The 25395-nt window shown below is 50.2% G+C and overlaps 1 protein-coding gene across 2 annotated transcripts in view; it reads left to right on the forward strand.

Moving 5' to 3' along the window:
- kiaa1549la (KIAA1549-like a) overlaps positions 1 to 25395 on the forward strand; it is a 474294-nt gene that overhangs the window by 190730 nt on the left and 258169 nt on the right. For both annotated transcript variants that reach the window (XM_086008325.1, XM_086008326.1), the window contains exons 9-10: positions 1157 to 1308; positions 3776 to 3947. In XM_086008325.1, coding sequence (XP_085864451.1) covers positions 1157 to 1308; positions 3776 to 3947 — 324 coding nt within the window. The remainder of the gene's footprint in view (positions 1 to 1156; positions 1309 to 3775; positions 3948 to 25395) is intronic.

Consider the following 25395-nt stretch of genomic DNA (forward strand, 5'->3'; position numbering starts at 1 on the left):
CCGTCATTACCCCTATGAAACTGACTGTAACTTCAGGATTCAGCGCATGCGCATCTAAACGCAGAAATCCTGAAGTTGTGGTCAGTCACTCACTGCTCCGACACCGGCTGTGCTGTGGAACCCCCGCCCCCCCATTGCCGGCAATCAGCGGAATCAGTGCAAATGATGGATTGAGCTTTTCTGCACTAATATTGCTGTTCAACACCCCATTAACTCTTAAGCCTTATTGGAATAAGTGTAACTGGGGTTTTTACAGTGTATTGACTGCTAAACAACCGTTCAGAAAAACTATTTTTTATATTCGTGGAATGTCAAATTTCTCCATTCTGATAAAAATTACAATTAAAAAAACAACTTTTTTTTCAAGTTTCTCCATGATATTTCAGCTTCTACCTTATCCCAGTCTTTATTTTGCTCCCCGTAACATTGTTAAAAAGTGAGGATAAAAGCTGCTTTTTATTTCCTTGTTTGCTGCCTGTGAGAATTTCCTTGTTTGCTGTCTGTGAGAATTCTTCAATGTGATTGGCTGCTTAGACAGCTTGATGACATCCCTGTTGCTCGACGCTAGGACTCCCCTATTGACAGCGCTACAATCAATTACACGTCGAGAAACCTCAAGTTTTTGCCAGCAGAGATCGCGAGATCTCTGTGGGCAGCGTTCTTCAAGGTCAGCGGCGAGCTCCATCGCATCGCCACTGACCACAAATTCTGGGCCAATAGCTTTTAAAAGGGGAGTGGATAAATACTTAACTGGGTATGGGGAAAGCGTGTGAAAATGGGACCAAGTGGATGGCTCTTTCGGAGAGCCAGCACAGACACAGTGGGATGAATGGCCTCCTCTGCCGTAACATTTATGGCGCTAGCTTGCTAAGCGTACAAAACAGCACTGCTCAGAACATATTCCCTCACACACATTGCAACCCATACAGTGATTAATAGCCCGAAATGGAGGTGGGACATTGTATTGTGCCAGCAAAGCTTCCCAACAAATGGAGAAACGCGACGCACACCCGGCCACTGCGTATTCCCTTCAGAATTCCTTCAGCCTTTGCCACGTGCCCTCGGAGAAGGAGGAAAGTAGCGACAATCGGGAGAGTAACTTTTGTGCCGTGGTAGCTCCTGCCTCCTGACGTGCTCTGCCTCCTGTTTCGAACAGTTATCCTGGGCGTCGACAACACGTCGCTGGGTGAGAAGTTTCAACGTTTCGCCAGCCTGATGGAACGGCGGCTAGCGAACTTGTTCGTGGCGGCTCAGCAGCAAGGGCGAAGGTTTAAACGTGCTTCTGCAGTCGGCACCTACACTGTGCAGGTCAGGCGGAATCAATAACACTGATCCCATTTCTGCAGGTCAATTCTTTTCGTTGCTGCTTATTGGTGACTGCATAAGATTGATTCTCCAGGATTGATCGATAAAGGAACTAACTTGACCCAAAATGCCTCAGCCAATAAATTACTTTTAAAGTGAAGTCACTGTTATTATTTGGGCAAGTGCAGTGGTTAGTTTTCACATAGCAAGGCCGCATAAAGAGAAAGAAAGACTCGCATTTCTATAGCGCCTTTCACGACCTCAGGACGTCCCAAAGCGCTTTACAGCCAATGAGGTACTTTTTGAAGTGTAGTCACTGTTGTAATGTGGGAAACGCGGCAGCCAATTTGCGCACAGCAAGCTCCCACAAACAGCAGTGATGTTGGTTGAGGGATAAATATTGGCCCCAGGACACCGGGGAGATCTCCCCTGCTCTTCTTCCAAATAGTGCCGGTGGGATCTTTTATATCCATGTCAGAGGGCAGACGAGGTCCTTGGTTTAACGTCTCATTTGAAAGACGGCACCTCTGACAATGCAGTCCTCCCTCAGTACTGCACTGGGGGTGTCAGCCTAGATTTTGTGCTCAAGTCTCTGGAGTGGGGTTTGAACCCACAACCTTCTGACTCAGGGTGAGAGAGAGAGAGAGAGTGCTACCCACTGAGCTGACACCTTGAGGGGAATTTTAACCTCTATAAACGGGTGGGTTGGGGTCGCGTGGGAAGTTAAAGTGCTAAAGATCTGAATCCCGACCAGTACCCGCCTCCAACCCACCCACTTCCGGTTTTAATGGAGGCAGGACAGGGGCTGGCAGCCAATCCACTCCCAGGAGGCGGGTCGTCTATTTAAATATTATAATGAGGCTGGAAGCCTCTGCTTTAACCTCCATTTTGAATTTAACTTTAGCCAGTCGGGTTTTGCACACCTCGTGAAGCCCGCCAGCTAATGGAAGGCGAGGACTGCTGGATCCAGGAGGTAAGTTCTTTTACACTTAACTCCTGGATCCAGCGTCCCTGCCTAACCCACCCCCCGGGATCGGAGACCCCGCCCCCCCCATGAGGCCTCTGATTCCCCCACCCCGCCAGGCATCTGCTCCCCTCTCCCCAGGCCTCCGATTCCCCCCCACGGGGTCTCTGATTTCCCCGCACAAGGCCTCCCCCCGCCCCCGCTCCCCCCTCAACCCGCCTATTCTATTAAAATTCAGATCCTTATGCAGTAGCCAGTTTGCACACAGCCAGGCCACATTAAGAGCAATGAGATAAATGACTAGTTAATCTGTTAGTGATGTTCGCTGAAGAATGTGTGTCGTGCCACAGGGAGAACTCTTCCATAGAAGCATAGAAACATAGAAGATAGGAGCAGGAGTAGGCCATTCGGCCCCTTGAGCCTGCTCTGCTATTTAATGAGATCATGGCTGATCATCCAAATTCAGTACCCTGTCCCTGCTTTCACCCCATATCCCTTGATCCCTTTAGCCTTAAAAAATATATCCAACTCCTTCTTGAATATATTTAATGAATTGGCCTCTACTGCCTTCTGTGGTAGAGAATACCACAGGTTTGCCACTCTCTGGGTGAAGAAATTCCTCCTCATCTCTGTCCTAAATGGCTTACCCCTTATCCTTAAACTGTGACCCCTGGTTCTGGACTCCCCGACCATCGGGAACACCCTTCCTGCATCTAGTCTGTCTAGTCCTGTTAGAATTTTACAAGTTTCAATGAGATCCCCTCTCATTCTTCTAAACTCTAGCGAATATAAGCCTAATCGACCCAATCTCTCCTCATATGTCATTCCTGCCATCCCAGGTATCAGTCTGGTGAATCTTCGCTGGACTCCCTCCATGGCAAGAACATCCTTCCTCAGATAAGGTGACCAAACTGCACACAATACTCAAGGTGTGGTCTCACCAAGGCCCTGTACAACTGCAGCAAGACATCTTTGCTCCTGTACTCGAACCCTCTCGCTACGAAGGCCAACATACCATTTGCCTTCTTAACCGCCTGCTGCACCTTCATTTATAAAGGTTTAGCGCAACTTCGCTGCTTTTGTCCCCTCACCTTCAAGTGGATATGTATACAGAAATGAATAATTGTTACACTGAGGAATAACGCACATAATATAGAGCATCAGTAGTTGTTCTATCACTACATGATCATATGGTTTACAAAATATTAACAGCACAGAAACAGGCCATTCGGCTCAACTGGTCTGTGCCGGTGTTAATGCTCCACATGAGCCTCCTCCCACTCCTACTTCACCTCATCCTATCAGCATATCCTTCTATTCCTTTCTCCCTCATGTGCTTATCTAGCTTCCCCTTAAATGCATCTGTGCTATTCCCTTCAACCACTCCCTGTGGTAGCGAGTTCCACATTCTCACCACTCTCTGGGTAAAGAAGTTCCTCCTGAATTCCCTATTGGATTTATTAATGACTGCCGTATATTGATGGCTTGTTTTGAATTTTTCTGCAGCTGGTCAGCATTAAACGTCTTCCTGGCCCTAAGAACCCAGCCGAGTTGACGTACTATGCCTTGGAGAATGGCAGGCCCTTGCTGGGGACCACCGCAGCCAAAATACTGAATACAGTCGACCCGCAAACAATGGCCTTGGAGCTAGGCTATCGTGTGCAGCTCCAAGCAGAACGTAAGTGGGCCTGTTATTCCCTCAGTTTCTGTGAGGTGGTGGGGGAAAGTAAGGATGAGTCTAGGACTAGGGGACATAATCTAAATGTTTGAGCCAGGCCTTTCAGGAGTGAAGTTAAGAAACACTTCTACATGCAAAGGGTGGCAGAAATTTGGAACTCTCTTCCGCAAATGGCAGTTGATGCTGGCTCAATTGTTAATTTTAAATCTGAGATTGATAGCTTTCTGTTAACCAAAGGGATTAAGGGCCAAAGGCGGGTAGATGGAGTTAGGTCACAGATCATCTCATTGAATGGCGGAATAGGCTTGAGGGGCTGAATGGCCTACTCCCGTTCCTGTGTTCTTTAACCATGAAAATAATTAACAGAAGCTACAAGTCCCTGTAAGCTGAGTGCATTTTTCTTCCTGTTGCCGGTTTGTAAAGAGGCTCCCCAGCCATTGTGTGAAGTTCAGTGGTGACCAGCGAGGCTCAGTCTTTGGGACAATTCCTGCCTCGAATGTTTGGAGAGCATGAGACCATTAGGCGAGCCAATTTCGCCCATCCAGGAATGTATTTGGGCATGAAGGAAGATGCCCTTCGAGGGCAAGGGGTGAAAGTGATTTGTCTGAACACTGTAACGTTACGTGACGTGCCCCATGTCAGCTGATAGTGGATGTAGAATTGACAAAGATTAGAGTGCATATTGTTCAGATGAAAGGGTCTGATTTCTGTTCTGGTAAGAATCGCTTATTGTTCACTTGTAAATTTTTTTGCAGATTGGTGCTTGTGGATGTTAGAGTTAGGTCTTGGACGATCAAAGGGATAGAACCATCAACGGATAAAACTTTTGGGGCTGGATTTTCATTCAGAAGTTGGGTTGGAGGCGGGACTACAACTTTCGGGGTTGTAGTCCCGCCTCCATCGAGATGCGGCCAATCCATGCGATTTTCACTTGATTGACCTTGTTGAGCCCGCCCGGCGGGCTCAGCAGGCTAATTAAGGGCCACCCGGCAACAGGTGACGTCACAGATTGACATTTCATCTGTCAAGACGTTTTGACAGATGAAATATCAGTGTTCGACAGCTGTTTGAAGCTGTCAAACACTGACAGTCTTACTTCTAACATGAGTCCTTCTCCACAGACTCAGTTAGGAATCTCTCCTGCACAGAAAGCTGAAGGCTGTCACTTTTGACAGATCGCAACCATTCTGCTTTCTGTGCCGGTGAGATGAGGGACTCCCCGAACCTAAAGGAAGGAAGGCTGAAAAGGTAAGAAAATGTATGTAAAACTTATTTAATCACTTTAGACACACCAAAAACACTTACCTTTGCACTCATGCACATATCACTCACCTGAACACCGACATCTCGACCCCTCTAAGCCCTTCAACCCGACGGCCCGACTCCTCCAACTTGGCGTGGTTTGGAGCCGTCGGGATTCCCACAGTTCAAGCTTAAAGATAGGGATGGTAGACAGTGGTGTTCCTCAAGGGTCAGTGCTGAGGCCACTGCTTTTTTTGATATATATAAATGACCTGGATATTGGAATACAGAGTAAAATTTCTAAATTTGCTGATGACACCAAACTTGGGAGTGGGGCAAACAGTGAGGATGATACCAATTGACTGCAACAGGCCATAGAAAGGCTAGCAGAATAGGCAGACAAGTGGCAGATGGAATTTAATACAGAGAAGTGTGAGGTGCTGCATTTTGGCAGAAGGAACAGGGAGAGGCAATATACACTTAATGGCACAGTTTTAAAGAGTGTGCAGGGACAGAGGGACCTGGGAGTTAATGTGCATAGGTCCCTGAAGAAGGCAGGACATATTGAGAGAGTGGTTAGCAAAGCATATGGGATCTTGGGCTTCATAAATAGAGGTATTGAGTACAAAAGTAGAGAAGTTATGCTGAATCTTTATAAAGCGCTGGTTAGGCCACAACTGGAGTATTGCGTCCAGTTCTGGTCACTACACTTTAGGAAGGATGTGAAGGCCCTTGAGAGGGTGCGGAGGAGATTTACCAGAATGGTTCCAGGGATGGGGGATCTTAGCTACAAGGACAGGTTGGAGAAGCTGGATTTGTTTTCATTAGAGCAAAGGAGGTTGCGGGGTGATTTGATAGAGGTGTACAAGATTATGGCGGGTTTGGATAGGCTAGACGGGGAAAGGCTGTTCCCACTAGTAGATGGTACAAGGACTAGGGGACACAGATTTAAGGTTTTGGGCAAGAGATACAGGGGGGACGTCAGGGAAAACTTTTTTATGCAGCGAGTGGTGAGGAACTGGAACTCGCTGCCGATGGAAGTGGTGGACGCAGAGACACTGAGGGCTGGATTTTGTCAGCCCCGAGGAGGCGGTTATGGAGGCGGGACTGCCGCCAAAGTTGCAGAATTTGGGGGCAGGTGACAAACCTGCCCCCAACCCACCTCCGTGCCCTCTTGTTAGGAGGTGGGAAGCTGTCCTGCCCCGGGTCCCGTCTCCTCGAGGCGGGAAAGAGATTAAAGCCTATTAACTGCCTGTTAACAGGTAGTTAACAGGCAGAAAATAGGATTATCCCCATTTTTCCTTCTGAAGTGCAGGCTTCCCGACCTTGGGGAACCCCGCCAGGGTGTAGGAGACGAGTAGGAGGTCTGCAGGGGTCTGAAAGTGCGATGTAGAGGTGAGTGATGGGTGCAAGTGTGGAGTGGTGAGTATGTAAGGTGAGTGTAAAGTGTTAGAAAATGTTTACTTACCTTTGTTTCTGCCTACAGCCTTCAGCCGCTGTGAAGCCGGAGTCCCGACATCTCCATTGTAGATATCACAGACTGGCTGTTGGATCCTCCGAACCAACAGCCAGGTGATTTCTGCAAAGTTGAAAGGTTTGATGAGTCCTGAACACAAGGACTCATCAAACTACACTGAATGTCCGTGTTTGACAGCTTCACAGAGCTGCCAAACGATGACATTTCTTCTTTCAAGAAGTCTTAACAGATGGCACGTCAGATGTTGACGTGCTCTGTCACTGACTTCCCCCTTATTGGCCTGCTGAGCCTGCTGGGTGGGTTTAACAAGGTCAATCAGGGAAAAATCCTGCTGGTTGGCCAGAAGCTGATGGAGGCGGGATTGAAAACCGGCACGCAGCAGTCCCGCCTCCAAAAGCTTCCCATTGAGAAAATCCAGCCCAAAGTATTTGTTTAATTTCTCTGCCATTTCTTTATTCCTCATTATAATTTCTCCTCTCTCAGCCTGTAAGGGACCCACAGTTGCTTTTGCTAATCTTTTCCTTTTTACATACTTATAGAAGCTGTTACAGTCTGTTTTTATGTCTCTCGCTAGTTTACTCTCATATTCTATTTTCCCTTTCTTCATCAATTTCTTGGTCCTCCTTTGCTGAATTCTAAAATCCTCCCAATCCTCAGGCTTACTACTCTTTTTGGCAACATTATAAGCCTCTTCCTTTGATCTAATACTATCTTTAACTGCTCTTGTTAGCCACAGTTGGACTACTATTCCTGTGGGGTTTTTGTGCCTTAAAGGAATGTATATTTGCTGTAAATTATGTATTCATTCTTTAAATGCTAGCCATTGCTTGTCTACCATCATACCTTTTAATGTAGTTTCCCAATCTACCTTAGCCAACTCGCCCCTCATATCTACGTAGTTTGCTTTGTTTAGATTTAAGACGCTAGTTTCGGATTTAACTAATTCACTTTCAAACTCAATATAAAATTCTATCATATTATGGTCACTCTTCCCTAAAGGCCCCTTTACTACAAGGTTATTAATTAACCCATTGTCGTTGCTCAATACTAGATCTAAAATAGCCTGTTCCCTAGTTGGTTCCTCAACATACTGATCCAGAAATCTATCTTGTATACATTCCATGAATTCATCCTCCACAATAATACTGCAAATTTGGTTTGCCCAGTTTATATGTAGATTAAAGTCCCCCATGATCACTGTATTACCCTCATTACATGCGCCTCTAATTTCCTGATTTATACTCTGCCCTACATTACAACTACTGTTTGGGGGCCTATAAACAACTCCCACCAATGTTTTCTGCCCCTTGCTGTTTCTTAGCTCCACCCAAACTGATTCTACTTCTTGATTTTCAGAGCTAAGATCATTTCTCTCCACTGTCTTTATCCCATCCCTTATTATCAGGGCTACCCCTCCTCCTTTTCCATTTTGCCTATCTCTTCTAAAAGTTAAGTATCGTGGAATATTTAGTTCCCAAGCTTGGCCACTTTGCAACCATGGGGGCGATTTTCCCACTGGAGGCGAGATGGAGGCGGGTTTCAGTTTGGGTGGGTTTGAAACTCGCCTCCACTGATAGGTTTCAAAAAATTGCGATTTCCCCCTGATTGACCACTTGATTTCAGAGGTGTGGGATGCCCTTGGTCAATTAATGTTTGGGGACTGAAACTCGCCTCTGTTGACAGCACTTTTCCAGTATCATTTTGTGGCTTCTTGCTCCCTTGGCTCATTCCACAGGATTTCTGCATCTCCTGCACCACCTCCAACATCTTCTGGGAAACCAGTATGTCCAATTCCAACACAAGTGTGGCAGTGCCCGCAATGTGGAGCTGCCTAAGGCTCGGATGAGGCGCTGCAAATGTTGTTTGAGGGGGTGAGAGCTAGCATGGAGGTGCTCTTCCACTCATCTGGGAGGAAGAGGCCTGCCAAAGAAACTAAGGCTGTGTGGGTCCAGCTGGCAAGGGATATAACCTCCAGATCTGTGTGCAGATTGGGAGACTGTTTCTGTGTATTGATGAAATGCCATCCGTATTGGAAAGCATTAAAATGATTTGAAGCCATAATGTTGGCGTTATGCCATCTGTTCTTTCGCCTTGGGCAGCTCCACATTGCAGGCACCGTCACACTTGTGTTGTTAGGTTGGTGGCCTGAGTGAAAAGAGGCCAGAGAGTCATGTCCATTGTTAATGATGTCCTAGGATGGAGCAAAGGACATGTGCCAACTTGGGCAACCTATGCAAATCTGGCCATGATAAGTTCATCCCTTGCATCCCGGGCAGCCATGTGCTCGCGTGCTGCCGCTGGTCGATACACCGGTGCTCTGACCTCCTCCTCCTCCTCCTCCTCCAGATCCTCCTCCTCCTCATCCTCCTCCTCATCCTCATCTGAGGTCCATGCAGAAAGAAAACGAATGGTTCCCATGCTGCTTGTAGATGCCTCCTTTGGGGAAGCGCTCATTGCAAGCGGGGAGAGGGTCTTCCAAGGAGGTCCCACAGTTGATGGAGTCAAGCTGCAGCACCTCCGACTTCGGAAGGCCTTCTAAAAGTGCTCAGAGACCTATTAAAGCCAAGGTCTGGCACCTGCAAGTAATCCTTGCTGCAATAAACAATGTCTTGTTAGACCTGCAGCAGTGAGGAGGAGGCCACCCACGAGTCAACCCGCCAGGTTAACCTGGCGTGGTTCAGGAGGTGCGTGGATCACACCAAAAAGCTGGAAAAATCACGAAGGCCTCTCAAAATAGGCTTAGAGAGGCCCTTAACGAACATTTAAGGATCTTTAATAGCGCAATGGCCAGCTGGAGGCGGGAGCATTTCCGGCCTCCAAAACCGGCACTGGCAAAATCCTGTGGAGGCGGGTTGGAGGCGGGTTCCTAACCCGACCTCTTTGAATCTGATTTTCTCGCCTCCAAACCCGCCTCCTCTGACATCAGAAAACCACCCCCATGTCTCCGTTATGGCTATTAGATCAAACCTGTTCATTTCTATCTGCGCTATTAATTCATCTCTTGTTGCGAATACTTCTCGCTTTCAGATATTGTGCCTTTAGCTTTGACTTATTTCTATTTTCCCCTGATGTCACCTTAGTCACTGATGCCTTATTACCTTTGTTAGTCTCTCTGTCCCTTCCTGACCCACTCTGCTTATTTTTACCCAAAACTCTACTCTGCTCTAGAGCCTTGACATTTCTCTCGCTGCTTTTAAATTTACTCTTTCCTGAATCCTCCCCACACCACCCCCCCACCATTAGTTTAAAGCCCTGTCTGTTGCCCTAGTTATTCGGTTCGCCAGGGCACTGGACCCAGCCCGGTTTAAGTGGAACCCATCCCAACGGAACAGCTCCCTCTTTCTCCAGTACTGGTGCCAGTGCCCCATGAACTGAAACCCCTTCCTCCCACACCCCTCTTTCAGCCACGCATTTAAACCTCTAATCTGTTTGTCTCTATGCCAATTTGCACGTGGCTCAGGTAACAATCCAGAGATTATTACCTTTGAGGTTCTGTTTTTTAATTTGGATCCTAGCTCCTCAAACTCCCTCAGCAGAACCTCATTCCTTGTTCTACCTATGTCGTTGGTTCCTATGTGGACCACGACAACTGGATCCTCTCTCTTCCACTCCAAGTTCTTCTCCAGCCGCGAGGAGATGTCGTTAACCCTGGCACCGGGCAGGCAACACAACCTTTGGTACTCCCAGTCGCAGCTGCAGAGAACAGTATCTATCCCCGACTATACTGTCCCCTACCACAACTAAATTCCCTTTCACTCCCTCCATTTGAATGGCCTCCTGCACCATGGTGCCATGGTCAGCTTGCTCATCCACCCTGCAGGCTATTCCCTCATCCACACAAGCAGCAAGTGTAGTGTATGTAACCTGTACCACCCAACCTCATACCTGTTGGACAAGGGCAAAGGCTGAGGCTCCTCCAGCACTGCACCTGTGGTCCCCTTACCTGCCTAAGTTGCAATTCCACCCGCCTGCCCCTGACCACTAACCAGACCTGTACCACTACCTAACCTAAGGGGTGTGACTGCCTCCTGGATCAAAGTGTCCAGGTAACTCTCCCCATCCCAGATACCCTGCAATGTCTGCACCTCAGACTCCAGCTGAAAAACTCTGATCTGAAGTTCCTCGAGATGCAGGCACTTACTCCAAACACGGTTGTCTGGGATCGCAATGCTCTCCACAAACTCCCGCATACTGCAGTTGCGGCACACCACCTGCACTGCCATCCCTATATGATCTTGTTTTATTTAATTAAATTTAATTAAATTTGTATTTAGGTGACTTAGTTTACAGTGTAGTTTCTTGATTACTTACTTGATCTAGATTAAGTTAAGGGTATTGAAATTAAATATCTACCTGTAACACAAAGCACTACAAGTAGTGATGGCAAAAAGCAACAACTCCTTCCTCCTCCTCTTTCGGAAGAATGTGAAGGCCTTAGAGAGGGTGCAGAAAAGATTTACAAGAATGGTTCCAGGGATGAGGGACTTCAGTTACGTGGATAGACTGGAGAAGCTGGGGTTGTTCTCCTTAGAGCAGAGAAGGTTGACAGGAGATTTGATCGAGGTGTTCAAAATCATGAGGGGTCCAGACAGAGTAGATAGAGAGAAACTGTTCCCATTGGTGGAAGGGTCGAGAACCAGAGGACACAGATTTAAGGTGATAGACAGAAGAGCCAAAGGCGACATGAGGAAAAACTTTTTTACGCAGCGAGTGGTTAGGATCTGGAATGCGCTGCCTGAAAGGGTGGTGGAGGCAGAATCAATCACGGCTTTCAAAAGGGAATTGGATAAGTACCTGAAGGAAAATAATTTGCAGCACTACGGGAAAATGGCGGGGGCGTGGGATTCGCTGAATTGCTCTTGCAGAGAGCTGGCACAGGCTCGAAGGGCCAAATGGCCTCCTTCTGTGCTGTAACCATTCTATGATTCTAAGGCCTAGAAATTCAGTATAGCCAAGTTTGGGGCGCTACAGCATGGCGTTCGCTAACTTTTGCGCCCGGCGCAACTTAGCGCCACCTTCGCCGATATTCAGTTGCATCGCCCCAAGAGGTTGCTGCTGCGCTAAAGCAGGCGATGCACGACTATCATTAGGCGCTAAGCCGGCGATCCAGGGCACAAACACCGAAGGCGGGCGCAGCGCAGGTGCGGCGAGTTGCTCATTGAGGGCAGACAGTCAGGCGCCGGTCAGCATTTAAAGGGGGAGGGTGGAATTGCTTAGCTGCCACGCCCTGCACACTGCAGCCCTAAGGCAAGGCCTGAACACTGCTTCTGGAACAGCTCCACGCCCAGGAGAATGGAGAAGGCCAGGGAGAGAGCACAGCGCTTCGGCGAGGGTGACCTGAGGCTGCTGGTTGGCGCAGTGGACCGCAGGCGCTATATCCTCTTCCCTGAGGCTGGCAGGAGGCCGCTGCCCGCCGAATATCGGAAAGCATGGAGGGATGTGGCAAACAGGGTCACGTCCAACAGCGTGGTTGGCAGGACACCAACCCAGTGCCGGAAAAAATTCAACGACCTCACTCGGGTTGTCAGGGTGAGTACCCTTTCCAGTGTCCTCCTCATCCCTGCATGTGCACCTCACTTTATGGCCAAACGGGTCTGAAAGCCCGAATGGCCAGCCCTCATCCAGCAGCTATGGGACTGTCATGAAAAGCACTTGCACATTCAGGACTTTAGACACTGTCAGGGCTATTCGACCATGGGAGGCAGTGCGGGCAAGATCAGGGCTTGACACTGTACTTAGAGGCTGTCCTTTCTCTTGCAGGCCAAGCTGGCGCATAACAGAAGACAGCAGCGACAGACCGGGGGAGGGCGTCCTGACCTGAAACAGCTGAGCGACCTTGAGCAGCGAGTGGAGCGGATCATGGCAGGCTGGCTGAGTGGCCCCGTCGCCACTGGAGATGCTGACCCTGTTCTGGGCACCAATGGTAAGGTCATCACCTTTTTGACCTCTCCCTTTCCACTTGCGCCTCACACCAGCATCCTTTGCCACTATCAAACCAATGCAGTGCACAGCAGCACTCATGCCTCCCTCGCTGCCGCCCTGTCCTCACTCTAAAGCAACTCTTGTGCCTCCCTGCTTTCAGATGGTGACTCGCCAGGTGAGGAGGCGGCCCCTCAAGCTGGCACTGTGTCCGAGTCAGACATAGAGGAGGAGGAAGAGGAAGCCAGCCCATCAGGGACACCCTCAGCTGAGGCAGCCCATGGCCATGATGGTGACATGTCTTCCCTGGAGGGGAGCAGGGGGGAAGGGTCGGAGGATAGTGAAGCTCCAGGGACCAGCGGGCTGCAGCAACGCGGGAGGGGTGGGGAAGCTCGGCGGCCTTCTCCCCGGAGGGTGAATGTGGCCTCCAGTCCTGCTACGGTGAGCGCAGAGGAGGTGCGGCTCCTAGCGGAAATGGGCACCCAGGCTGAGCGCAGGCACACTGAGCTCATGGCTGCAGTGGCAAGGATGCCTGACTCCATAGAGTCACTGGCAAGGAGTGTGCAGGAATTCGGGGCAGCACAAGCCAGGAGTCTGCAGGACATCGCGGCAGCACAGGCCAGGAGTCTGCAACAATTCAGTGCAGCACAGGCCAGGAGTCTGCAACAATTCAGTGCAGCACAGGTCAGGAGTCTGCAGGACGTCACGGCAGCACAGGCTAGGAGTCAGCAGGACTTCGCTGCTTCACAGGCGGCTTCTAGCCAAGTGCTCAGTCGTGCCGTGCATTCACTGGCTGCTGTCTTGCAGACACAGACCAGGGCCACATGGGCACTAACTGCTGCCACACTCGCTGGATCGGCCAGGCATCGCCGGGGCACTCGCCGTGCCGCAGCAGCCCAGCAGTCTGTGCCTCAGCAGATTGCTGCGCATGCTGCAGTGCTGGCCCATGCGCGTGCCAATGTATCAGCCGACCAGGAAGTGCCTGTGATCTGTCAGGTTGGCAGCATTCCTGCAGCCAACACTGTCACTCCTCCATTGCAGCTGCCACCAGCTGTTGGACAGACTGCTGCCGCCCAAGCAGAGTTGGAGCAGTTAGCAGCCAGCCCCTCCAGGCCCAGAGCTGGTCCAGGCTGACCCCCAAGGGCACCTGCCGTCTCACCATCTGACCCTCAGCAGCCTTCCCCCAGCCTTGCTGCAGCCACTGGGTTCCCATTGAGGAGGAGCTGCAGGGCGGGTAGGGGCCAGTCACGGAAGCGAAACGGATCACCCTCGCAGGGGAAAAAGTAGAAGGTGTGGCCAAATGTTTTGTTTCATATATAAAGGCCGAGACTGCTGTATTTGTCTCATATTTAAAGGCCGAGACTGGTATATTTGTTTTACTTATAAAGGCCGAGACTGGTGTATTTGTGTTTTTTGGGGTGGGTTTCTCTCCATTAGTTTGTCATGTGGGAAGGGCACAGAGGTATCACAGTAAAATTTTTTCTTAAATCGCACTGTCCATGCTTTCTTTTGGAAGTCCTGGTTGCCCTGCTCGGCTGAGGGCTTGTGGAGCAGCTACATTCATCTTCTGCCATTGGCACAAGCCATTCCCTGAGAGGGGGCCTAGAACCGACGTGCAATAAGCCGCCGACGGGCGGCCCTTGCACTTTCTGCCTCCCTCCTGTGCTGGTCCTCCTCCTCCTCCTCCTCCTCCTCTGGTGGTCCTCCAATGTCTGCTGGCAGTGGCTGAGTCCTGCGGATAGCCAGGTTGTACAGCATGCAGCACACGACAACGAAATGGGAGACTCGCTCAGGCGAGTACTGTAGGGCTCCCCCGGAACGATCCAGACAGCGGAACTGTTGCTTCAGCACGACGATTGTTTGCTCAATGATGTTCCTGGTTGCTTGATGGCTGTCATTGTATCCCTCTTCAGCAGTGGTGCTGGGCGCACGGAGCGGGGTCATCAGCCAGGTGCACAAAGGATAGCCTTTGTCCCCGAGAAGCTATCCTCGTGGGTGAGACTGGGCCTCGAACATGTCTGCCGCAGAAGTCTGGCACAGGATGAAGGCGTCGTGGCTGCTGCCTGGAAAGCGGGCATTGACAGCTAGGATGAGCTGCCTGTGGTCACACACCAACTGCACGTTGAGCGAATGGTAGCCCTTCCGGTTGCGGTAATCCTCGGCATTCTCCAGAGGTGCCCGCAAAGCCACATGCATGCAGTCAATGGCGCCCTGCACCATGGGGAAGCCCGCTAATGCTGCAAAGCCCATTGCACGCTCTTGCTGCTTGTCAACGGTCATGGGGAAGGAGATGAACTGACGTCTCCTTCTGAAAAGGGCATTGGTCACCTAGCGGATGCAGCAATGTACCGCAAACTGGGAGATGTTGGAAATGTCCCCAGTAGCGGATTGGAAGGAGCCGGTGGCATAGAAGTTGAGAGCCACCATCACCTTCACTGCCACCGACAGAGACGTCCTGCTCCTCAGCTGTGGCTGCAGATCTCCGCGAAGCAGGTGGCAGATCTCAGTGACCACCGCCCTTCTGAATCGCAGCCTCCGAACACACTGCTCCTCAGACATGTTCAGATATGAGAACTGCTGGCGGTATACCCTGGGTGGGTAAGGCCTCCTTTGCCGACGCCTGTTGGCCCTTCTCCGTCTGGCCATGACTGGCGCTCTCTCACGGCATCTCTGAGCCCTTTGAATGCAATGAAGAAGCCCAACGTTTCCACCCATTGCAGCCCCCATTATATGTTTCCAATCAATGCTATGACACTGAAGTTAAAGACAAGTGCAAAGCTGTGGCCTGAAGCCACAAGTACCTGTGTGAGTGTTGAGCCAAACCAGAAAGCTCTCTACCTTTGTCTCTCTCCAAAGATCCGTCTCTCACAAAGAAGGAGTGTAGCAAAATGGCTGCCATTTATACTGCAGGAGGAGTCCCCTTTAATTAGCGCCCCCTGCGCCCCGCAGCGACTGGGAACCGTTCCACTCTACCAGTCGCTAGGGGCGCCAGGCGCACAATAGGCCGGCGCCACTGAATTTCCGGTTCGGGGTGCACAAAGGGCGTTGCACCATGAAATTACGTCAGGATCTGCGTGCGCAGCTGAGCGCGCGCAAAGGTTTTGCGCCGCCGCTAAATCTTAACTGAAGTTCGCGAGAGGCGCAGATCGCGTCGCGCCCGGGCGCTAGCCGCTTAGCGCCCCACTTCTCTTCTAAGGCGCTAGCGGCTGGCGCTAACAACTGAATTTCTAGGCCTAAGTCTCTGGAGTGAGACTCGAACTCACAACCTTCAGACAAAGTGGCGAGAATGCTAAGTTTTCATGTAGAAAAAATGTCCCATGGTGTTTCACAGAGACATCGGGCTTGATTTTGCCAGGCCCGAGGAGGCGGGATTGGAGGCGTGTGAGGTGTTAAAAATCGCAAAAAATGGCAGGCGGAGGTGAACCCGCCTCCAACCCGCCTCTGAGCAATTTTCCCAGAATCGGGGTTTCAGACCCCGTTTCCATCCCACCTCCAAGAGGCGGGATAGGCCCTTAAGGGCCTTAACAACCAGCTAAGTGCCTCTATAATCCCATTTTGAGAGGCCTTTCTGAATTTAACACATTTCTCCTGTCCTGCACGTCTCCTCTGGAACATGTCAGTTAATCCTGGTGGCCTCAGAAGTGGATTGCTTACTAGCAGCTGCAGATCCACCATTAAAAAGGAGTTTTCAGCAATCATTATTTGCAGGTGGCAGAACTTTGTTGTCTCAGGTCTGGGCGAACTTTTAGCAGGCCTACTCATTGTTGTGGAAGTTTGGAGCCTGACACCCATCTCCAGTGTGACCTCCTGGGAAACCCCTCTCCCCACCTTGACTGAGCGCTTCCTCAACTGAGGCACATACCAGAAGCATGGGAACCATTTATTTCCTTTCCTCCTAGACATCAGATTCAGACGAAGACCAGCTGCGGCAGCAGCAGAACTCAAACAACAGCACCACCAACAGCAGCAGCAACAACAGGAGCGCCAACTGCTCACCCAACTGAAGCTGCACAGGCCAGAAGGCGGCAGCGCATGGAAGCACGTCGCCACAGGAGATACCCCCAAAACAGGGTTTACAGACAAAGGATGTGCTAACTCAACATGACTGAGCAGCAGTGCCAATGGAGGCTCAGACTTTCGCGAGAAGTAGTGGGTGACATCTGCGCAATGCTGCAGCAAGACCACTAGCCCATAGGAGTGGGTGGACACCCCTTACCAGTGGCCATCAAAGAACATAAGAACATAAGAAGTAGGAGCAGGAATAGGCCACTTGGCCCCTCGAGCCTGCTCCGCCATTCAATAAGATGATGGCTGATCTCAAAGCCACTTCCCTGCCCGCTCCCCATAACCCTTCACTCCCTTATCTTGCAAAAATCTGTCTATCTCCACCTTAAACGTATTTAATGACCCAGCCTCCACAGCTCTCTGGGGCAGAGAATTCCACAGATTTACGACCCTCTGAGAGAAGAAGTTCCTCCTCATCTCAGTTCTAAAAGGGCGACCCTTTATTCTGAAACTGTGCCCCCGAGTTCTAGATTTCCTCACGAGGGGAAACATCCTCTCTGCATCTACCCTGTCGAGCCCCCTCAGTATCTTATATGTTTCGATAAGATCTCCTCTCATTCTTCTAAATTCCAATGAGTATAGGCCCAGCCTGCTCAACCTTTCCTCATAAGTCAACCCCTCATCTCTGGAATTAACCTAGTGAATCGTCTCTGAACTGCCTCCAATGCAGGTATATCCTTCCTTAAATAAGGAGACCAAAACTGTACGCAGTACTCCAGGTGTGGTCTCACCAATACCCTGTACAGTTATACCAGGACTTCCCTGCTTTTATACTCCAACCCCCTTGAAATAAAGGCCAACATTCCATTTGCCTTTTTGATTACTTGCTGTACCTGTGTGCTAACTTTTTGTGTTTCATGCACAAGGACCCCCAGGTCCCTCTGAACTATAGCATTTTGTAATCTCTCTCCATTTAAATAATAGTTTGCTTTTTTATTTTTCCTGCCAAAGTGGATAACCTCACACTTTCCCACATTATACTCCGCCTGCCAAATGTTTGCCCACTCACCTAGCCTGTCTATATCACTTTGCAGATTCTTTGAGTCCTCTGCACAACTTGCTTTCCCACCCATCTTTGTATCATCCGCAAACTTGGCTACATTACACTCGATCCCTTCATCCAAGTCATTAATGTAGATTGTAAATAGTTGGGGCCCCAGCACCGATCCCTGTGGCACCCCACTAGTTACCGTTTGCCAACCAGGAAATGACCCATTTATCCCGGCTCTCTGCTTTCTGTTAGTTAGCCAATTCTCAATCCATGCTAATATATTACCCCCAACTCCGTGAGCTCTTATCTTATGCAGTAACCTTTTATGTGGCACCTTATCGAATGCCTTCTGGAAATCCAAATACACCATATCCACTGGCTCACCCTTGTCCACCCTGCTTGTTACATCCTCAAAGAACTCCAGCAAATTTGTTAAACATGATTTCCCTTTCCTAAAACCATGCTGACTCTGCTTGACTGCAGTATGTTTTTCTAAATGCCCTGCTACTGCTTCCTTAATGAAGGACTCCAGCATTTTCCCAACGACAGATGTAGGGCTAACTGGTCTATAGTTTCCTGCTTTCTGTCTCCCTCCTTTCTTAAATAGGGGTGTTACATTTACGGTTTTCCAATCCACTGGGACCTCTCCAGAGTCCAGGGAATTTTGGTAGATTGCAACCAATGCATCCACTATCTCTGCAGCCACTTCTTTTAAGACCTTGGGATGCAGGCCATCTGGTCCAGGGGACTTGTCGTCTTTTATCCCATTATTTTACCGAGTACTATTTCCTTAGTGATAGTGATTGTCTTTAGTTCCCCACTCCCTGTGGCCCCTTGATTATCCATTATTGGGATGTTGTTAGTCACCACCGCACTCAACGTTTTTGCTTCAGGCTCATTCCAGGGATCAACAGCAGACATCAGCGGCGTCTCCCATGCGGTCCCACACACTTGCATCACGCAGGTAACCGATGCCCTCTTTGCCATCGCGCACAATTACATCAACTTCTCTAAGGATCAAGCAAGTGTAACCGCGCGTGCGGTTGGATTTGCTAATCTGGCAGGCTTTCCAAGGGTGCAGGGCGTCGTTGACTGCACACATGTGGCCCTTAAGGCTCCCCATCACAATCCAGGTATTTTTGTCAACCGCAAGGCCTTCCACTCCCTCAATGTGCAGCTGGTGTGTGACCACAAGAAGGAAATTTTGCATGTTTGCACCAAGTACCCTGGTAGTTGCTATAACTCCTTCATCCTGCACCAGTCTAGTGAGCCGCCACTCTTCAGTCCACCAGACCCACTTTTTAGATGGCTACTTGGAGACAAGGGCTATCCCCTGAAGATGTTGCTAATGACGCCGCTGAGGAGCCCATCCAACGAAGTTGAGGAGCGCTACAACTCCAGCCACATTTCCACCAGATCCATAATCGAGCAAACCATCGGCTTGCTGAAGATGCGATTCAGATGCCTTGATAGATCAGGTGGAGCCCTGCAGTACTCAGCAGCCAGGGTCTCCAGAATCATTGTAGTCTGCTGTGCACTTCAAAACATGGCACAGCATCGTGGCTTGCAGCTAAATGAGGTACAAGTGGCTCATTGCATAGCCTCCTCAGATGAAGAGGAGGAGGAGGAGGAGGAGAGCGACAACGAACAGCTTGCGGAGGCGCATCAACCAACGGCAGCAGCATGCGAGCACATTGCTGCCCGGGATGCAAGGGACGCACTCATCTTGGCCAGATTTGCTTAGCCTAGCCAATCAAACACTTTTGCCTCGCACCTTCTTACCAGAGCATCGACAATGGCCAAGAACCTGCGGATTCCTATCATTCTGATCACCATACTGTAAGCGGTTTTTGATCCTAGCCCAATTGCTAGACGGATGGTTCAAATCGACCCCGCCTTACGAAAGTTCTATACCCGGGAATTATTATTCAGAGTGTAAATGGAATAAGTCACGGACAGGAATGCTTCGGTGAAAAATCATACTTATATTTATTTGGTCTAACATATGCTGGCTAAAACATGCACTACTAAACAAAATCACTGTCTCTGTGGAGAATAAAATCCAGGTTACAAACAACATACATACAGTACACAACTGGGGACTATAACAAGCAGTAATTCCCTTGTTGCTATGGTGGACTCTAACTCCACCCCTACCAACGAATTACCCAGTCGCATAAGCCCCTTCGCCTGGCTGAAACAAACGAAGCTTCCACCCCAGAATAGCCCAAAAACTTCACTTCTGAGAGAAACCCTGAGCCCTTACAGCTCACCCAGGTCGCCTGGGATATCGGGTTACCGGCTTGGCTCGATCGTTTCGCTCAGCGGCTTCTTCCTCTGGTACTTCTTGTTAAGTCGATCTTGGTGGAGCGAGGAAGCGAGAGAGAGAGAAAGAATGGTGGAAAAGAGTCTATCTTTATCGTAGTCTGGCTGCCCCTATTTTTTCCCACCAATCTTTAAAACCTTTTGGCCTAGAAATTGGCCTGAGGCGCCCAAGCGGCGCACAGTTCGCCTGGGCGCTGGAATTTGCGCCGCGACCGCCGCAAATTCAGTTGAAGTGCCCCTAGAGGGAGGCGGGGCACGGCTCGAGGTGCTCCGCGAACCCTCTTAGGGCGCTGAAAGTGAATTTCGCAGCGCTACGTGCCGCAGCGCCGCACGCTGCGGCACGGCACGCTGCAGTACTGCAGGCCTTCCTCCCACTGTTAAGGGGGAGGGACCTGCAACAGCGCGAGCCCCGAACGCGAGTGCCGGCAAAAGAGCCCGGCACCAAGGAGAAGTGCCGGGCTCTCGGGAAACAGCCGGCAATGCCGCGGGGGTGGGGGGTGGACCAGGAGGCCGGGGGCGGAGGTGCTGGCAGGCGGCTGCCGAAAAAGCGGCCGCCCCGCACCTCCACCTTAACTTGCGCCTCTGCCAGCGCAGCAAGGCCCCGTGAACCGGGCACGGGTAGCGAACGGCGCTACAGCGGCGTTCGCTACCAAATATTGCGATCAGGGCGCGAATGGGGCGCTGCGCACACCGATGACGTCATCGGTGGCGGCGCAGCGCAAAAGGCTAACGCCACCATTAGCGCCCCTGCTGAATATCGCGGGAGGCGCAGCCAGTGGCGCCACAGCCACTGACTGCCTCTTTAGGCGCTAACAGGTGGCGTTACCCAATTTCTCCCCCTTTGTTTCTAAGCACTCCAGTGCTTAATCAGTGATGAGTCATCCTCAGACCCATGAGTATTGGATTAATGGCCCTAAGTCTGGGACATATCTTTTGGTCTTTGTGTTGGGAAAAAGACTGGCTCCTCTTCGTCTGGCTGAGGCCAGTGGGTTCATTGTTCTGCTTCTCTTCTGAGATGGAGGTGAGAAGTGCTTTTGCATATTAGAGTGGCTTCAAGTTCAATGGCCCCCTTCCTTTTCCAGGACTGTCGGGCGAACCCATACATTCCGGATGACTGACAGTTCTTTTGTCACAGCCAACTGCAATGCGTTCTCTGGAGTTTTAACAAATCAGTCCCCCACGCATCTGCACAGGGCGATCCCACCACAGGGAAAACACCGTCAGCCCATAAAGTCCACAAAAATATTCTCGACTGAGACCATTCCTCAAACAGAGACTTTGCGATCTCTTCAGTACTGACAATTGCACTTCGCCCTCAGCCCTCAATGTGGAACTCCCATTTGCGAAATGACACAGCCCACAACTTCAACAGTTTGCCATCAAGTTTTTTTGTCACATCAAATCACAGATGGCTTTTCAAAAATAAACACAACAGAACACCCAAGTGACTAACCTTGTGCCTACTTGTGCTTTATCTTCCTCTTACGCATGCTCCTACGTGGTGCTTCCCCTGTGGCTTCAGCAGATGTGGAGGCCCCTTACTCACTTTCTTGCTGCTCCTGCGTCGATGCCTTTGGCCGGCATCCTCTGGGGTTGCGAGCCTGTGAGGGCTCAGCAACAGTCTGCTGCTCCTGCGGCTGTGCAGGGGCTGAGACGCCCATCTCAGTTGGGTGAGGACTCCGGTGGGGCTCTGGCCTAGGCTTTGCTGTGGCATTGTCATGTGAGCGCTTGGAGATGAGCCCCCACTTCCTTGTTCTTTGCCACCAACATCCCTCTCATGTGTCAGCCCCACTTCAGAGCTAGCAAGTGGCTTGACAGCACCTTGCTGCAATTCAGGGGGGCCATGAGGACCTGTTTCTGGACTGGAAGTCCTACTCCAGAAGACATAAGAACATAAGAAATAGAAGCAGGAGTAGGCCCTTCGGCCCTTCGAGCCTGTTCCGCCATTCAATGAGATCATGGCTGATCTTCTGCCTCAACTCCATTCACCGGCCCTATCGCCATCCCTTGATGCACTTACTAGTCAGAAATCTATCGACTTCTGTTTTGAATATACCCAATGACTGAGCCTCCACAGCCCTCTGGGGTAGAGAATTCCAAAGATTCACCACCCTCTGTGTGAAGAAATTTCTTCTCATCTCAGTCCTGAATGGCCTACCTTTAACCTTGAGGCTGTGGCCCCTGGGTCTAGACTCACCAGCCAAGGGAAACATTCTCCCAGCATCCATCCTATCAAGCCCTGTAATAATTTTGTATGCTTCAATGAGATCCCCTGTCATTCTTCTAAATTCAAGAGAATACAAGCCTAGTTTACTCAATCTCTTCTCATACGACAGTCCCGCTATCCCAGGAATCAATCTCTTGAACCTTCGTTGCTCTCCCTCTATGTCAAGTATGGACTTCCATGAAGGTCTGGTTTCTCTGCTCAATAGCTGACCATCGCTCCTCAAGAGATGTCAGTCTATTCTGAACAATGACCATGTTTTCAAGACCCTGGCGACTAAGCTCCTCCATGGGCGTAGCCATCATCTCCTCTACCGTAGCCATCCTCTCCTCTACGGTAGCCAGCCTTACCACGGAGGTAGCCATCCTTTCCACGGCGGTTGCCATCCTTTCCATGGTGATGCGTTCATGTGCTAACGCCTCCACAAAGGCCCTGCTCATGTTAGCGATGGACTGCTCCATTCACTCCACACTCGCAGCGACCCTGGAGACAAAACCTGCCAGAGAATCCTGCACCTGTCCCTGGAGTTCCAGCACCGCTCTCCTTCATAGAAGCATGGAATAGAATCATAGAAAGTTACAGCACGGAAGGAGGCCATTTCGGCCCGGCCAACAAAGAGCTATCCAGCCTAATCCCACTTCCCAGCTCTTGGTCCGTAGCCCTGCAGGTTACAGCATCCCAAGTGCACATCCAAGTACTTTTTAAATGTGGTTAGGGTTCCTGCCTCTACCACCCTTTCAGGCAGTGAGTTTCAGACCCCCACAACCCTCTGGGTGAAGAAATTTCCCCTCAAATCCCCTCTAAACCTTCCCCCAATTACTTTAAATCTGTGCCCCCTGGTTTTTGACCCCTCTGTTAAGGGTAATAGGTCTTTTCTATCCACTTTATCTAGGCCCCTCATAATTTTATACACCTCAATAAGGTCTCCCCTCAGCCTCCTCTGTTCCAAGGAAAACAAACCCAGCCTATCCAGTCTTTCCTCATAGCTAAGATTCTCTTCTCCCAGCAACATCTTTGTAAATCTCCTCTGTACCCTCTCTAGTGCAATCACATCTTTCCTGTAATGTGGTGACCAGAACTGCACGCAGTACTCTAGCTGAGGCTTAACCAGTGTTTTATACAGTTGAAGCATAACAACCATGCTCTTGTATTCTATGCCACGGCTAATAAAGGCAAGCATTCCGTATGCCTTCTTAACCACCTTATCTACCTGGCCCTGCTACCTTCAGGGATCTGTGGACATGCACTCCAAGGTCCCTTTGTTCCTCTACACTACTCAGTGTCCTAGCATTTAATGTGTATTCCCTTTCCTTGTTAACCCTCCCCAAATGCATTACCTCACACTTCTCCGGATTGAATTCCATTGGCCACTGTTCTGCCCACCTGACCAATTTATTATTGATATATTCCTGCATGCTATAGCTTCCTTCTTCAGTAACAACCACACAGCCGATTTTAGTATCATCTACCTTCTTCAGTAACAACCACACAGCCGATTTTAGTATCATCTACAAACTTCTTAATCATATCCCCTATATTCAAGTCTAGATCATTGAGATATACCACAAAAAGCAAGGGACCTAGTGCTGAGCCCTGCGGAACCCCACTGGAAACAGCCTTCCAGTCACAAAACCACCCATCAACCATTACCCTCTGCTTCCTATCTCCGAGCCAGTTTTGATTCCAACTTGACACTTTGCCCTGGATCCCATGGGCTTTTAACTTCGTGACGAGTCTGCCATGTGGAACCTTATCAAAAGCCTTGCTAAAGTCCATATACACTACATCAAATGCACTACCCTCATCTACCCTCCTTGTTACCTCCTCAAAAAATTCAATCAAGGTTGTCAGACATGACCTTCCCTTAACAAATCCATGCTGACTATCCTTGATTAATCCGTGTCTTTCTAAATGAAGATTTATCCTGTCCTTCAGAATTTTTCCAATAATTTTCCCACCACCGTTGGTACCGATATGGGCCATGACCTCTGGCTGTTCACCCTCCCCCCTCAGAATGCCCTGCAGTCGTTCAGTGACATCCATGACCCTGGAACCAGGGAGGCAACATACCATCCTGGAGTCACGTCTGCGGCCGCAGAATCGCCTGTCTTCTCCCCTAACTATTGAATCCCCTATCACTATTGCTCTCCCCCTCCTCTTCCCCACCGCCTGTGCAGCTGAGTCTTCCATGGTGCTGTGGTCTTGGCTCTGGCTGCACTCCCCAGAGGAACCATCGCCCTCACCAGTACTCAGCACCGAATTCTGGTTGGTGAGCAAGATGGCCTCAGGGGACTCCTGCACTACCTGCCTGGTCGTCCTCTTCTGTCTGACGGTCACCCATTCACTCTCTGCCTGCACACTCTTAAGCTGCGGGGTGACCACCTCCCGAAACGTGCTATCCACGTAGCTCTCAGCCTCGCGGATGCACAGCAGTGACTGCAGCCGCCGCTCAAGCTCCGTAATCCGGTGCTCGAGCTGCTGTAGCTGGCGACACTTCCCGCACATGTGGTCGCCCAGACCATGGGAGGTGTCCAGGACTTCCCATATAGCACAGGATGTGCATTCCACAGGTGTGAGCTGCCCTGCCATACCTCTAATTAACAAACTATTTGCTAACCTTGCTGGAATAAACTTAAAAACTTTAAGAAAGCCAAGTAAAAACACTTACCAGATACTCACCAATCAGCTCCCTCTTTTTGAACGTTTAGTTTTTAATCCCGGCTCTTAATTTAAACCAATGCCCAAGATAAAGAGAGAAATACTGACCAACCAATCACTTCCCTGCTTTCCTGTGACATCACTCCTTGTTTTTTGGACTCCTGGATTTTTTCCTCTCTGCTCCAGTTCCCAGCTCGGTCCGCTCCTCCTCGGCTGCTTACAGTGAGTCGAGGCCCCTCTCCGACCGCGCTCTTTATTTACTGGCCTCTGCTCCGGTTCCCAGCTCGGTCCGCTCCTCCTCGGCTGCTCACGATGGACCCGGAGGCACAGGGTCAACATGCAGTGGAGCCGAGCTGGCAGAGCCCTGCGCCCTCCGATGAGGACTCTCCACTGCTGTCCCTGTCTCCACCATCTGCTGATGCTCACTTGTGAGCTGTGATACACCAGGTGACAACTCTACTCTATCTCCCGAAGATCCCACCGAGGTGTGAGTGTCTGCGCTGGTACTGGGTGCGCTGAATTCTGCTGTCGCTGCGCCCTCAGAGGT

This window comes from Somniosus microcephalus, chromosome 15 (genome assembly GCF_052327205.1).
Source record: "Somniosus microcephalus isolate GS21.2 chromosome 15, FLI_Smic_1.0, whole genome shotgun sequence".
Taxonomy (NCBI): domain Eukaryota; kingdom Metazoa; phylum Chordata; class Chondrichthyes; order Squaliformes; family Somniosidae; genus Somniosus; species Somniosus microcephalus.